The sequence below is a fragment of the Dasypus novemcinctus genome, chromosome 13 (assembly GCF_030445035.2).
Source record: "Dasypus novemcinctus isolate mDasNov1 chromosome 13, mDasNov1.1.hap2, whole genome shotgun sequence".
Taxonomy (NCBI): domain Eukaryota; kingdom Metazoa; phylum Chordata; class Mammalia; order Cingulata; family Dasypodidae; genus Dasypus; species Dasypus novemcinctus.
The window spans coordinates 80,514,990-80,530,625 of NC_080685.1; the positions used below are offsets into that span (position 1 = coordinate 80,514,990).

Consider the following 15,636-nt stretch of genomic DNA (forward strand, 5'->3'; position numbering starts at 1 on the left):
TGAAAATCTGGGGGAGGGTGGAAATCATTTAAGGCAAGGAATAGAAAGTGCTCTGGTTAAGAATAAGCTTCACATGTTTGGAGACAGACAGAAGGCCAGTGTGTTCAAAGTAGGCTCAAAAACAAATTTTTGTACACTAAACACTCTTTTATTGCTTTGATATTCAAATATATATGTGTATATATATATGAATGTAAGTATGAGTAATAATACAGTAAATGACACAATTCTCCAAACATCTGAATTAAAAGAATGGGTATGAATAATATCATCTAAAACTTGTATTTAGTTATTTATTGTTTTATAAAATTGTTCCTTAATATAAAGAGCCTTAAAATAACAAAACTTTATTATCCCACAGTTGCTATGGGTCAGGAATCTGAGGGTGATTTAGCTGGGTTTTTCAGAGTCAGGTTCTCTCCTCGTGGCCGCAGTTGGAAAGTTGGTCCAGGCTGCAGTCATCGAATATCTTGACCCGGCTGGAGGATCCCCTTCCTAATTGTCTCCCTCCTATAGCCTTAGGCAGGAGGTCTCAATTCCTTATCACATGGCTCTCTAAATAGGTTGCCTGAATTGCAGCTAACTTTTCCAGAGCTAGTGATCACAGAGAAGAGGAAGCCTCCGTTTATTTTATGACCAAACACTACCACTTCAGTCATATCTTTTAAAAAATTTCTCACTAAATCTAGCACACACTAAAATGGATGAGGGGAAGCGGATTTGGCTCAACAGGGATCAATTGATAGAGCATCCACCTACCACATGGGAGGTCCAGGATTCAAACCCAGGGCCTCCTGACCCATGTGGTGAGCTGGCCCACGCACAGTGCTGATGCGTGCAAGGAGTGCTGTGCCACGCAGGGGTGTCCCTCGGATAGGGGACCCCCACATGCAAGGAGTGCACCCCGTAAAGAGAGCTGCCCTGCACAAAAACAGTGCAGTCTGCCCAGGATGGCTCTGCATACACAGAGAGCTGATGCGGCAAGATGGCGCAACAACAAGAGGCACAGATTCCTGTTGCCACTGACAAGAATGCAAGTGGACACAGAAGAACACACAGTGAATGGACACAGAGAGCAGACAACAGAGGGAGGAAGGGGAGAGAAATAAAAATAAATCTTAAAAAAGATAAAATACAATAAAACGGATGAGAATTAGGCTCCATTTTTGGGAGAGATGAGAGTTGCAGTAGTTGCATGTTTTTCTAAAACTATTACGTGTAACAAAATGCCTCACAATTCAATAGATGTATGTGTCAGTATTAGCTGTGCTAAGGACAAATAAATAGCGCACTTCTTTATTTTCATATCCTGTATTATTGTAAATGGCTAACCACTCCTACATTATCTATACATCCTATTTCTTTTCAGAAGTAACATGTGTACCTCCTTATATTGCCAATGGCTTCTACAACTCTCAAAGGATTAAATATAGACGTGAAGATAAAATCACGTACACGTGTGAAAAAGGATTTTATCCTTCCTCCCGGTGAGCTACGGCAACATGTACTCGTAGTGGCTGGATACCTGTTCCAAGATGCATTCGTAAGTTCCTTTCATGTATTTACTACTGTTTAATTCTGAAATAACTTTCCCTTAAGTGCAAAATTATGTTTATTATTGTATATGTAAAGTCACTTTCTTATATATATTTCTTTTGTAGTCACTTTCTTCTTTCCCAAGTAGGCAATTTTAAGTAGGCTCAAATTCAACTTTTATGAACTGAACACTCTTAATCACTTTGTTACTCAAAGATAATATATGTGTGTTTATGAATATATACTACTCTAAATGATACACTTTTCCAAATATATGAATTAAATGATTGGGTAAGAATAGTATCATCTAACACCTCGCATATTAGTTATTTATTGCTATGTAACAAGTTTTTCTCAGGACAAAGTAGCTTAAAACAACAAACCTTTATGATCTCACAGTTTCTATGGATCAGGACCTCAGGGTGATTTTGCTGTGTGTCCAGACTCAAGCTCTCCTCACGTGGCTGTAGTCAGAATGTTGGCCAAGGCTGCAGTCACCCACTACTTTGACTGGCCTTCACTCTGTTTTCTGCCCTGGCCTATTACTCATTGCTATCGCCAAATAGTTTAATGGTTTAGAGGGAAAGCAGAACAAATTCACAACTGGAATGCTACAGGGGATGAGAGTGAATCTGCAATGGACAGATCCATGCATCAAAGAGAATATTATGTAGTAGGTTGTTCCAACTAGAAGAAAGTTAACAGCAATATTGATAAGATCCTGGGCTTGGATCAAAGGAATCAACTGCACTAATACAGACTAATTAGCAACAGCTATGAATTAGTCAATGTTTTAATCAACATTTGTAGAATGGTTTGAGTCAAGAATGTGATGGAAGCACCATAACTTCTAAAAAGAACCACAACCTGCATTGATAGACGTATAGGAGGTAAAAGAAGTCTGTTCTTAGTCCTGCAAATCTCAATGCTGATAGATAACAGTTGTAACATTATATTCACCTTAAAAGAGATAAGATAAAGGTAGACTTTTGTGTTCATATGAGAGAGATTAGTGAAGAAGCACAAGGCTATGATAAAAATGATATTTCATTATGTCTCTGGTGGGAAAAAACTGGCAGATCACATATAAGAAATGAGATGAAGATGAGCATTTTAGTCTGCAGCATATTGTAAGGTTAAAAGAAGTGTGAAAAATCTATTCACTATGAAAGAAATGGACTGCAGGCCTGGATTCCATCACAAGAGGAGGTGTCATTTACAAATCATGGGTAAAGACAGACATTTAGGATAAACAAGGATTGAAAATGTATTATCCATATAACACATTGGAAGAAATTATCTGAGAAAACTTGTAACGAAACAAAAAAGGAAGTACATCAGTGAACACAAGATAGGAAGACGAAGATGGCAAGGAATTGATGCTGGACATTGGGCGTGTATGTGCTGGATTTTTTTTTAACTTGTTACATGAGATTTTTTGGAATAGGAAAATCATATTTCAGAGAAAAACTAATACTAGTCACAATTAAAAATAATAAACTCTTTCTAAACATCCCAAGAAAAGTGCAAAATTTCTGAAGGAGTAAGCTATAAACCTGTCAATATACAATATAACTCCTAAGTATACCAGTCAAAACTGTTCCAAATAATTTAATGAAGTACAATTAGATTGTACCTCATTTATATAATAAATATGGTTTAGGGCACACTAAAAAGCATTTCATTCTCCAACTAAAATCGGAAGCAAATCAGTTTACCATACTCATATATTTTTGGTTATTAAGAAATATTCTTAGCCCACTTTCCCTGGTTAAAAAGTTACTAAAGGCAAACTCACCTGGATGAATGTGAGTGAGAGATAAATAAGAGTCTTTTTCTATGTGATGTGACTAAAGGAAAATTTTTTCTGTTTTCGTATATTACCTAAATTGGCTCCAAAGAGAAAAATTAACTAACAAATGTTATTAAAATACAACATACAGTATATCCCCTGAGCTGATCTTGAAAGAATAGGAAGCCCTTCAAACTCTTGTGAGGATGAAAAAGAAAGAAGAAGAAAAATCAGGTTACGTAGGGGTAAAATCCGCACCTGCATCCTTCAGCCAGGATGCTGAATTATCACACAGGCAAGGGATATCTGTACTGAAGGAAATACATTAAGTAGGTCTATGCAGGTTTCTTCTTAGAGAGTCTTCATGCAAATTTATGCCTCATGTGACCCAGATAATATAATTTCATTTTTATTAGCAATGATCTTCTCGATACATCAGGGATCTGAATTCTCTATGTTGCCTTGTCCCACAGCCATTAGTACAAGGAAAGCAATTATGGTAAAAATAGACTATATTTCATTAAAGGAAAGCTTACTATCCAATTTGAATGATTTTAAGATAAAATATTTGTACTGTTTTGTATTTTTTTAATTTAAGTGAAGCCTTGTGATTTCCCAAATATAAAACATGGATATTTAAAGCAGGACAACCCAAAGGAAATTCTTACTATTACCATTGTAATGCTAATTTTGTGACTCCTACTACACAACATAACAGAGGTTACTTGAAATGCACACAAGGACAATGGTCGCCAGCAGTACCATGCCAAAGTAAGTCAATGTCTTTAAAATGATGCATGTATACATCTTTCAGTGTTAGTGAGAAAAGAGCACAGCGTGATTCCAATCAAGAATTTTCCTGGAAAGTGGATGTGGCTCAAGTGATAGGGCCTCAGCCTACTATATTGAAGGACCCAGGTTCAATTCCTGGGACCTGCTGGTGAAAAAGAAGAAGCGAAAGCATGCCTGCATGGGGAGCCAGTGCTCGCCCAGTGAGCCAGTGCCCATGCAAGTGAGTCACCAGCAAGATGATGACACAACAAAAGAGAGACAAAGAGGAGAGTCAAGATGAAGCACACCAGAGACCAGGGACTGAGGTGGCACAATTGACAGAGAACCTCTTTCCACGTCAGAGGTCCCCAGGATCGAATTCCAGTGACTCCTAAAGAAAGACGAGAAGACAAAAGGAAAAATAGAGAAGATCACACAGTGAATGGACTCAGATAGCAAAAACAGCAGGGTGGGGGAAGAGGAGAGGGAGAAAAAAAAATGTCCAAAAAACAGGGCCGTGAAAAGAGTGATGCTGGCCAGAAGGACCAAAGTGGATCTGTTCTTTTTTAAGGTGCTGTTCAAGACTTGCAAATGAGAAGTTAAGACGGGATTATAATAAGGGTATCTCCCAAGCTACACTTTAACGTATTTTAATTATAAAGGCCAAAGACAATAACAATGAGTATTGACTGTTCTTTTTTTTAAACAAGCCTTAGGTCGAAGCTGAAATTTCCCCTTAATGTGTACATCATTTGTGGATGCTTATGCATTCTCATTTAATCATTCTAAATGAAATTGTTTAATATTGTTATGGGAGAATTTGTATGTAGGTTTACAAAATAATCATGCAGAAAATACAGAGTTCCCATAAATCTCCCTAACCCACAGTTTTCATATTATTAACACTTTGCCTAGTGTGGTAGCTTTGTTACAATTGATGAATGAGAATTACTATTTTTGTACTATTCTCCATGGTCCAAAGCTTATATCAGGTTTCGCTCTTAGTGTTGTATAGTCCTGCAGTTTTGTTTAAAAAATTAAAAAAATAGAACATATATTCAACCTAAAATTTCTACTTCATGTTCATTATTATTATTACTATGACTTTTTATAATTTATTATTTTCAGCAAAACCATGTTTGATATTGTTTCCATTTATTTTTCTTATGGCTTTTAGGACAGTGCATTTTCTATTCTGTGGAAAATGAACATTCTTCAAACAGAGGAAACAGATTTGTAAAAGGTCAATCTGTAAACATTGTGTGCAAACCTGGCTACAGTCTTCCATTTGGTGTGAGCAAAATTACATGTACAGAGCATGGCTGGTCCCCTCCTCCCAGATGCATCCTTGTCAGTAAGTAAACAGGTCTGAGATCTCAAGATGTTTATGCTTTTATAAGACTCATATATATTTTTATGGTAGTAACATACATAGATTAACTTCTACTTGTCAGTTGAACATATTTAGTTTTTCCATGTACATGAATGTATATACAATTTCTTGACAAATGCAGGAAAACGACTCCTCCTATCTGTAGGTTTTTGTCAAGAAAAGCATAAAAGAAATTTGAAAACAATATTTGTTGGCTAAGTCATGTGAAATATTTACACTAAAATCACTTAATCAGTTGGCTCACAATGATTATCAATTGTAAATAGAGAATAAATCCTATGCTCACTAAAAATGTAATTGAAATAGTTAGGTAGCGTTTCCATATATACTTTTTCAGTGATGTTATGAGTCTCTGGGTTTCTCGAAGATGTGTAACTAGGAATGGATTTTCTGAAACACTGTGTATGTTTTACTTTACAAGGCGTTTCCCAACTGTTTTTCCTAATTGATATACTAATCTACATTCATAATAACAGTCAGTTGTTGCTCTTCATCCTTATTAATGATTAGTGATATCATATTTTAGTATTTGCACTTTCAGTGGTTATAAAATATCATCACATTATACTTTCAATTCGAATTCCTTTTTATTAATTGGGCTAAGCATGTACTCATATTTTTTTTATTATTACATTTTCTAATCTATGAAATGCATATTGATGTTTTTCTTAATTATATTATTGCACACTTTTGCACTGAGCGTTTGGGGTGTTTTAGACAGGATTCAATAATTTACAAAACATGGTGTTATCATTGACTGGTTATTACATGAATATAATTTGAGTATATATTCCAGAACCAAAAATGTGTACTTTCCCATGATGGTATCTTAGGGGTTGTAGTTACTCTGAAATATACTTAGGTTACAGTATGCCAAAGATCTTCCCAGAGGTGTCCTGGTTGAGCACAGAGGCTGTCAATCATAGATGTCTAAGCCCACCATGATGCTCCAATATTGCCAATGTTTATAGTTTGACAAGGATTCCTTACCTTGAATATCATCACCCTCATCACAAATATGTGGTCTAGGGCAGGGCCAGGCAGTAAATAAATTGTTATGGAAAAGGCCAGATTTAAATATATGTGGCTTTTTGGTTCATATTCTTTCCTTTGCAAATACACAACTTTGCTATTGTATCATGAGAGCAGTAATAGACAATATGTAAATGAATGAATGTGACTCTGTTCCAATAATACGTTATTTCCCAAAACAAGAACTGAGTTGCATTTGTTCCACAGGCTGTAATTTGCCAAGGCTTGTTCAATTGGCTTTGGGTACTTATGAATATGTCAAGTCAGGCATGCCATGGAAATATTGTGTAAAGCGTATTTAACAGATAGTCATCTAGTTTATATGGTCTGAGCCTCTGTTGTTGAACAGTGTACTTTGCCTGCATATTACAGTTAACAGTTCCAACAAATTGCTACCCACAAGGGGTTCTCTCATACAAATACCTTAAAAAATTGGAAACAAAAAAGCAAAGTGATGTTACTTATCTTCCAAGATAAGTTATTCATAAGGTGTTGTTAGTGGTAGTGAATTGCATCACATAGTCGGGTCCAGACAGCATGCTCTTTAAATCTCTCAAACCCATCCTTCCCATCCTTGACCTTTAGTTTTAAACAAAAAGGAGGTATATGCAGACAAAAGGCTTCATCTTTATGGACATTTGTAAATTCATCAAGAAGATAATATAGTTTGGTTTCCACCATCTACAGTGTAGCAAGGCAGTGATAAATTTTTATTTTTACTTTATGAAATAATTGGCCTGTTTGGGGTCAGCAATCTTTCCCTTCCTCTTCATTTAGGGTTTGTATTCACCAAGATCCACTACCCACATAACAAACCAGGGCGAAACACTCAGGGTGAGCAGGAGGACAGACCCATAGAAATAGCAGCAATATGGGTGTGGCCAATGTACCACCCTTTGTTCATTTTCAGTAATATAGAACAGGGGAAATGAAGACAGTTTATAAGACTCACTCATCCATGGTGTAGGAAAGAGGTAGAAACTGTTAATTCAAATTTAGGCACCTGAGGAGAAATATCTATCCATGATGCCCACAGGAATTTGATCATGAGTGTTTAGACGTATTATTTATGGTACCAACTTTGGAATTGTTCCTTTCTCTGTATTTGAAAATGCGATCCAGTGTCCAGGACTACAGAATACTTAAGAATAACAGAAAATTTTTCAGAAGTAGCAAAGAATTTTATTTAATTTTCTATGTTAAACCCCTTTCCTTTTTCCTATCTTCTACACAAATTCTCAACAATTTATCCAAAGTGATGCATGTGTAAATTCATGCATAATAAAATAGAGCCCTCATTCATCCAGTCATGTAAGACATTCTCTGAGTCTTTTCTCACCACACCCTACTCAGTTTAGTAAGTAGGCATTTCCTTTGCTCATTCCAGTTTCAATCAATCCAATACTTTTATGGGTGATAAGGTAGAAATTTGTATATTGTATATAATGCTTCCTGTTACCTCATTGTTGCACTGTACCTGTAGTAAAATAGACTCTCCTTGATCAAATGATAGATAGTTGGGAGAAACAAACTGCAGTATTTCTGCTCTATGCCTCAAATACTCTTAGAGGTATTTGCTTCAGTTGCTCAATAAGAAAATTAAGATTCAGTACATGTAGTATATATCCTAGTCAAGATCTTTGGGATCTCCATGGAAGTCAGGAAGGAAGCTAAGAAAATCCACATGTGAGCAGTGGGCTGCCCCTGTCCTATTGGTAATTGGCCCATAGTTTCTTTTAGGGTCTAATAATCCCTTTGCATATTTTCTTTTTCCCCTGGTGGATTTTTGAAGAGAGGCTATTAACATCCCCTGATGTGTTAAGCAATTGCTCCAAAAACAAGACAAGCAATCAATTTTGTGCTTCCTGCTTTGGTTCTGGTGCTCACTGTGCCTGGGGATGAGCACAGGACTTTTCTGACTAAGCATAATGACTTGAACATGCAGATGGCTTTCTAAACTCCCTTGTATATTAGTCTGCCAAAGGGGTGCCAATGTAAAGTACCAGAAATCTCTTGACTTTTATAAAGGGCATTTATTTGGGGTAGAAACTCACAGTAACAAGGCTGAAAAAGTCCAGGTCAAGGCACTGTAGGAGGTGCTTTCTCGGGAAATGGACTTGGCCCAGTGGTTAGGGCGTCCGTCTACCACATGGGAGGTCCGCGGTTCAAACCCCAGGCCTCCTTGACCCGTGTGGAGCTGGCCCATGCGCAGTGTTGATGTGTGCAAGGAATTCCCCCCCCCCACGCAGGGGTGTCCCTCGTAGGGGAGCCCCACGCGCAACGAGTGCACCCGTAAGGAGAGCTGCCCAGCGCGAAAGAAAGTGCAGCCTGCCCAGGAATGGCACCGCCCACACTTCCCATGCCACTGACGACAACAGAAGCGGGCAAGAAACAAGACGCAGGAAATAGACACAGAAAACAGACAACCGGGGGAGGGGAGGCGGATTAAATAAATAAATAAAAATCTTTAAAAATAAAAAATAAAAATAAATCAACATACACACACACACACAAAGAGGTGCTTTCACACCAAAGTCAGCTGTCACATGTTGAAGCAAGATGGCCGCCTATCTCTGGTTGGTCTCTGCCTTCCCCTCCTGTCTCTTCTTCTCTTCTTGAGCAGAGAGGGCCCAACCTCTTAGGCTTCATGTTTAAGTAAGTCACATGGTACTTCTCTCTCTTCTGGAATAAAGGCTTGTTTCATCCTGAGACTCCTACATCAGTCTAGGTTTGTCTGTTGTCTTCCCAATCTCAGCTGTAAACTATCAGGGAGATTGGCTTATCTCTCCCAGGGGCTTCAACTATTTGAGCTGTCTTGTTTCTGTCACATGGCAGGATAAAAAATGGCAAGCTCTCCCTTCCTGTGTCCTTGTGACTCATCTTTTGTATTAGAACCAGCAAGGAAGCCAGGACCACCCTGATTTAAGCCCTCTGACATTGTTGGATCAGAAGACCTAATCTTAACAGGTAATCTAGTCAAAGACACCTCAGCTGAATATAATGCAATCCATTCTCAGAGGAAGGGATTAGTTTACAAACATAATCTTTTTTTGGGGGGATTGATAAAATAATCTCACAGTGGCACACATGGTATATGAGACACTTTTGAACGCAGTAATTCCCAAAAGAACTGTCTTGCTAGGTTTTCATTCCAGGATTTCAATATTTTACTGTAAGACTTAACTGTAATCTTTGAGCCTAGATAGCTGCAAATTGTCCAGTTCCCCTATATAGATGGGTTCTTGGATGTACCCTTTCCAATACCATCATCCATTTATTTCTTGTTGATTGAGTTTGTGGCTTTAAATGTGTCAGTTCAGATATCTGGTGAATGTGCCCGCATACAAAGACATAGCATTCTCTTATTATCGTTTTAATATCAGTAATAATATAGTAATATCATCTCTTTCATTGTTTATATTGACTCTTTACGTTCTCTTCATTTTACTGATCAGTCTCTATAAAGGCTTATGGTTTTATTGACTGTCTAAAAGAACCAGCATTTGGTTTCATGGATTTTCCCTAATTTTTTTCTCTTTCTACCTTTTTATCTTCTACTTTAACTCTTATTCTTCCCGTTCATTTTCTTGCTTTGAGCCTAATATCCTCTATATTTTATAATGCTTAAAGTTGAATCTGAAAACATTAATTTGAAGCATTTGTGCTTTTGTAATATGGGTGTTCAGTGTGAGATATTTCTTTTAAAGCATTGTTAGTGGCATCCCAGAAATTTTAATAGGTTGTGTGTTTCTATTCTTTCTGGTAAATATACTTTTCTGTTCCATTTTAAATCTTTTCCCTTAGCCTTATTTCAAAATGTCTTTTTCAGTCTCCAAATGTTTGTGGCTTTTAAAGAGATATAATATTATTATTGATTTCTAATGAACTCTATCAGAGATTATATTTTGTCTACCATAAATACTTTTATTTTATTTTTTTCTTCTTTATTTTTTTTAAATGTTACATTCAAAAAATATGAGTTTCCCAAATACCCCCCCACCCCCCTCACCTCACTCCTCCCACATCAACAACCTCTTTCATCATTGTGGCACCTTCACTGCATTTGGTGAATATGTTTTGGAGCACTGCTGTACCACACTGATAGTGATTTGCATTGTAATTTACACTCTCCCCCAGTCCACCCAGTGGACCTTGGAAGGATATACAATGTACAGCATCTGTCTCTGCAGTACCACCCAGGACAACTCCAAGTGCTGAAAATGCCCCCACATTATATCTCTTCTTCCCTCTCCCTACACTCAGCAGCTACTGTGGCCACTTTCTCCACATCAATGCTACAATTTCTTCCATTACTAATCACAATAGTTCCATAGTAGAATATCAGAAAGTCCACTCTAATTCATACTCTTTTCCTACAGCCTGTGGACCCTGGATGGATATGTTCAGTCCCCCTCTATATCAAGATGAGGTTTAGATTCCACATGGATGATGGAGGCAATTCTCCTGCTTGCAGTTGTAGGCACTCTTGGCTCCCTGGTGTGGTGGTTGACCTTGTTCACCTCCCTGTTAGCTGACCAGGGCAAGTCCAATAAACCAGAGGGTAGGAGTTGCAAGTCTGCTGAGGCTCAGGGACTGGCTGTCACATGGACAGTCCAGACATTCAGATCACCTGAGTATACACCAACCCCAGTGCCAACCACAGGTCCGGTTAAAGTAACAGAAGAGGCATGTGTAGAAAGGTCATATCTGAGTCAAACTCCATCACACTCAGGAACACGAACTTCAAAGTAGGGCCAACTGACATGGCCCTGAACTCCAGAGCCATCTTCCATGACCATAGAACCTGTGGGTCTCGGTAGCCCTCAGGAGAACCAGTACCTGGGCTTCTATCTTCTTTGGCTGTCTCTGGGACCCTGCTGAGGCATGCATAAGCATCACTTCTCTGATAACCTCCTGACTCTTTTTTGGAGACTCATAGCCATATAAACTCATTTGTACTTTCCATTTCCCCCTTTTATCAAAAGTTCTAAAGCAGTTTTTAATACCTGATATTACATGTAGGCTGAGATATTCTGCTGGTCTGAGTTACTCTTTTATTCAAGGTCTTTTTCTAGTCACATCACCAACTGGTGCTTGGTAGTAATCCCTCAGCTCCAGGGAGGCTCATTCCCGGGAGTCATGTCCCACGCTGGGGGGAGGGGAGGTAATGCATTTACATGCTGAGTTTGTCTTAGAGAGTGGCCACATTTGAGCAACATGGCGCCTCTCAGGAGGTAACTGTTAGGCACCCTGCAGCTCTAGGCCTATGTCATATTTCAGGCACACAGGCTCATAATCATAGCCATGTGCATCAAGAGCTCATTGTTGGTCCATCCATCTTTACTGCTCTTTGCCACTGCACTTGGGGAATTGTTGCTATCCCACTGGGGAATGTGATAGAGCTCCCCTGGCTAGGAACTCAGCACTCCCTCAGTTGTTGTTTTTAACTGAAACCACTGTGAAGATATCCAAACATTTTTATGTACCCTATATACATGCCTTGGAGAACTCCCTCCCAACCATGTGACCCCTATCATTAACACCCCACACCAGTGTTCCTCCCCTGCCATAGATGAAATTCTCTGTGGCCCAAAACTTCTTTAAAATTGAAGCCTAATATATTGCCAGATTCCATTAATAGTAAAATGGAATATAGTGATGGGTTTAAAGGTTAGATATAGAATACACACTAATTTAGAAAAATAAAGTAAAAATAAATTGGGGTATCAAAAAATGAAAAAATGAAAAAGCTTTGTTTTTGATGTTTTGTCTTTCATCACTGCTATAGGTATTGCCCTGTATGTACAGTGGCAAGGCAATTTCTTCCATTTATTCCTCAGTGTCTACATCCTTTCTCTCTCTTTTTTTTTTTTACTACTTATTAAGTTTGTCTTCACTAAAGTGTTAGATCACAGTAATTCACATACTCAATATATGGCACTCCCACCTATCGACTATCAAACCCTTTGTCCTTTCCCCAGCAATGATTTTTTTACATGTTCATATTCTATTTGCTGCAGCTGATGTACAGATATTGATACAATAGCTTTCAAACATGGTTCCATTTGGGTTTACATTATGGTTTATATTTTAGACTATACAATTTTCTAAATTTTTAGTTATCTTATGTTTTACATTATGGTTTACATTTTAGCCTTCAGACTTTTATACATTTTTGGTGTAATTTAACATGTCCTATATCCATCATTGCAGGATCTTGTGGAACGCTTCCATTGCCCCACAGTTACACTGATTCCATCTATTCAATACCTCTTTCCTCCTCCCCTCAGGGCCCACAGTGACAATCAATCTTCATTACTTGAAGGACCATATTCAGAGATACTTGCAAGGGTTGTACTCTCAACACTTGAGGGCTTGTCACACTCGATTGCCCTAATCCATTGGGAACCACCAATTCTCTCGAGAGATACAATTCCCTCTGTTTGAGAATATCAGTCCTCCCTAGGATGTGGGTATACCTTCCCTCTCATTGTATGGATCTCCACACAATGATATAACCCACTATGACAGCATGAGCACTCACACACTCCCTAGAAGCTTGCCCTGTGTCAAATGCTGCCCTCCCCCCTTAAGCATCTTAAACAGGTAACCTTCCTTATTATATTTTCTAAAGAGTTTTCTCTACATTATAATTTCAATCACATACCTGACAATCTCCTATGTTCAAATGTTGAATCATTTTAAATGTATTTATTGAGCCTTGTTTTAAGTTACAGAATATGATCTACATTGTTCAATGTTTCAAATGCTTTTATTTATTTATTTTTGTTTAAAATGGAAAGTTTATTTGCTCAGTACACCAAATAGGATGCAAGCACTGTCATGACAAATATACAGAAATATGCAGATCAACGTAAAACAGTATTAGTTTAAATGAAGGGAAATCTCTTCAAATGTTATAGCAACATATTCCCAGGAAGAATCTTTTCTTCTGTTAAGTTAACTATACATTTCAAAAAAATAAAGGGTGATAAAGGATTAAGTGGATGTTAGCTATGTGGATTTTTCTTAAAAAATAAAACTCCAACTCTACAATCCATGCTAGTTAAACACTATAACTAAAATTCTCAAATAAGTGCAAAAAGAGAGAAAGGAGTTAGTTACCATTTTTGTTTGATTAGTTCAGAGAAAAATGGTTACTACAAATACAGCAGGCAAACTGTTAAGACATAGAACAGTATGGTACTGACTTTCAGTCTCAAATTGTGCTAAATGCTCATCATTGGTATGGCACATTTTGGTCCATGATGTGGTTATAATGCCAAGCTAGATCTCAATTTGTTATAGAAACACATAGATTACTGTTGCTTTGTGTTTGTTTTTAAATATATGTATTTTAAAAAGCCAGATATACTTCCACATACAAAGGCAGGTTTTCTGAGGCGCAATTTACAGGAAGTAGTCTAGTGTGGGCCGGGTAACGAGGTTCTCCACGACGAGCTGCTGGGTCAAACTCTTGCACATTTGATTCTTTTGTTAAAATTTCCTTATCTTGGTTCTGGTTCAGCTGCTTACAGTCGTTCAGCTGCCCCACCCACTGGTCCAGCTCCTTGGTGAACGCCTTGTCATCCATCGCAGCCGGAGAGCCTTCCACGGGCCTCCCTCCGCTCTCCTGCCTGCGAGCACTGAGCAGGGCAGGGCGGCCTCAAATGCTTTCAAATAGTCTATATTCTTCAGTTGTTTTTAGATGGAATCTTCATAAATATGAACTCCGTCAATTTGGCAGATTATATTATTCAAATTCAGTATGTTTCATTGATATTCTGTTCACTTTTTTCTATCAATAATTGAGAGAGATTGATTTAAAATATTTTCTTCTAAGTGTAGATTTGTCTAATTCTCTTTTCACTTCTTTAGTGTCTGCTTTGAATACTCAGGAGTCCTGTTGCCATATGCATAAATAGGTAGAACATGTAAGTCCCCTGGCTGAATTGATTTATTATTATAAAAGCCCTCATTAATTTGGTTATACTATCTTCACTCAAATCCACTTTGTGTGATATTCCTATAGCCACTAAATATTTATTTTGTTATATTTCCTATCCTTTCAGTGTTTTTGTTTTTTTTTTAAGATTTGTTTTTTATTTATTTCTCTCCCCTTCCCCCGTTGTCTGCTATGTCCATTTGCTGTGTGTTCTTCTGCATTCGCTTGCATTATCTGGTGGCACTGGGAAACTGTCTCTTTTTTGTTTCATCAGCTCTCCGTGTGTGCGGTGTCACTCTTGGGCAGGCTGTGCTTTTTTTACACAGAAAGCTGTCCTTGTGGGGCGCACTCCTTGAGTGTGGAGCACTCCTACTTGGGGATGGCCCTGCGTGGCGTGGCATTCCTTGTGCACTGCAGCACTGTGAGTGAGACAGCTTACCACACTGGTCAGGAGGCCTGGGGGTGGAAGCCTGGACCCTCCATGTGTTAGACTAACGCTCTATCAGTTGAGCCATGTCTGCTTCCCCATTTACTTTCGATCCATTTGTATTTTTATATTTAAAGTACATTTATTTTTCTCACTCTGAATATTTCTGCATTTTAGTTGTCTTGACTAGAACATTTATGTTTAATGTGATTATTTTATAGTAATGTTTAAGTCAGTAATTTTGTTATTTATACTATGCTTTTCTTATCTCTTTTTTGTCTTCTTTTCCTCATTTCTTGTCTTTAAAAATATATAACCATTGACAGAACTCTATATTCCAGGAGCAATAATTCCCATTTCTTTCTTTGCCTTCTTTCATGGTAAATTCTAATATACTTTCTGTTTTTATGGATTTACTAACTCTACATATTCATATAAGTAAAACACACAGCATTTGTCCTTATACGTGCCTTGATTACTTCACATAGCATAATGGTTTCAGTATTCCTACATTTTGCATTATGTTTCAGAATTTCATTCTTTCTTATAGCCAAAAATACTGCACTGTATATATTTAATGTATTTTGCTTATTCATTCATTTCCCAGTGGACACCTGGGCAGGTTCCACATTTGGGCTACTGTGAATAAAGCAACTATGAACATCGTTTGAATACCTGTTTGAGTCCGTGTTTTCAATTGCTTTGGCTGTTAAACTAAGAGTGGAATTAACAGATCATAT

The 15,636-nt window shown here is 37.8% G+C and overlaps 1 protein-coding gene across 1 annotated transcript in view; it reads left to right on the forward strand.

Moving 5' to 3' along the window:
• Window positions 1-1,399: 1,399 nt before the first annotated feature.
• Window positions 1,400-15,636, forward strand: part of LOC101424440 (complement factor H-like) — a 67,149-nt gene continuing 52,912 nt past the window's right edge. Inside the window, exons 1-2 of the mRNA XM_071207301.1 lie at window positions 1,400-1,543; window positions 5,282-5,453. Of these exons, the coding sequence (XP_071063402.1) occupies window positions 1,400-1,543; window positions 5,282-5,453 (316 nt within the window). The remainder of the gene's footprint in view (window positions 1,544-5,281; window positions 5,454-15,636) is intronic.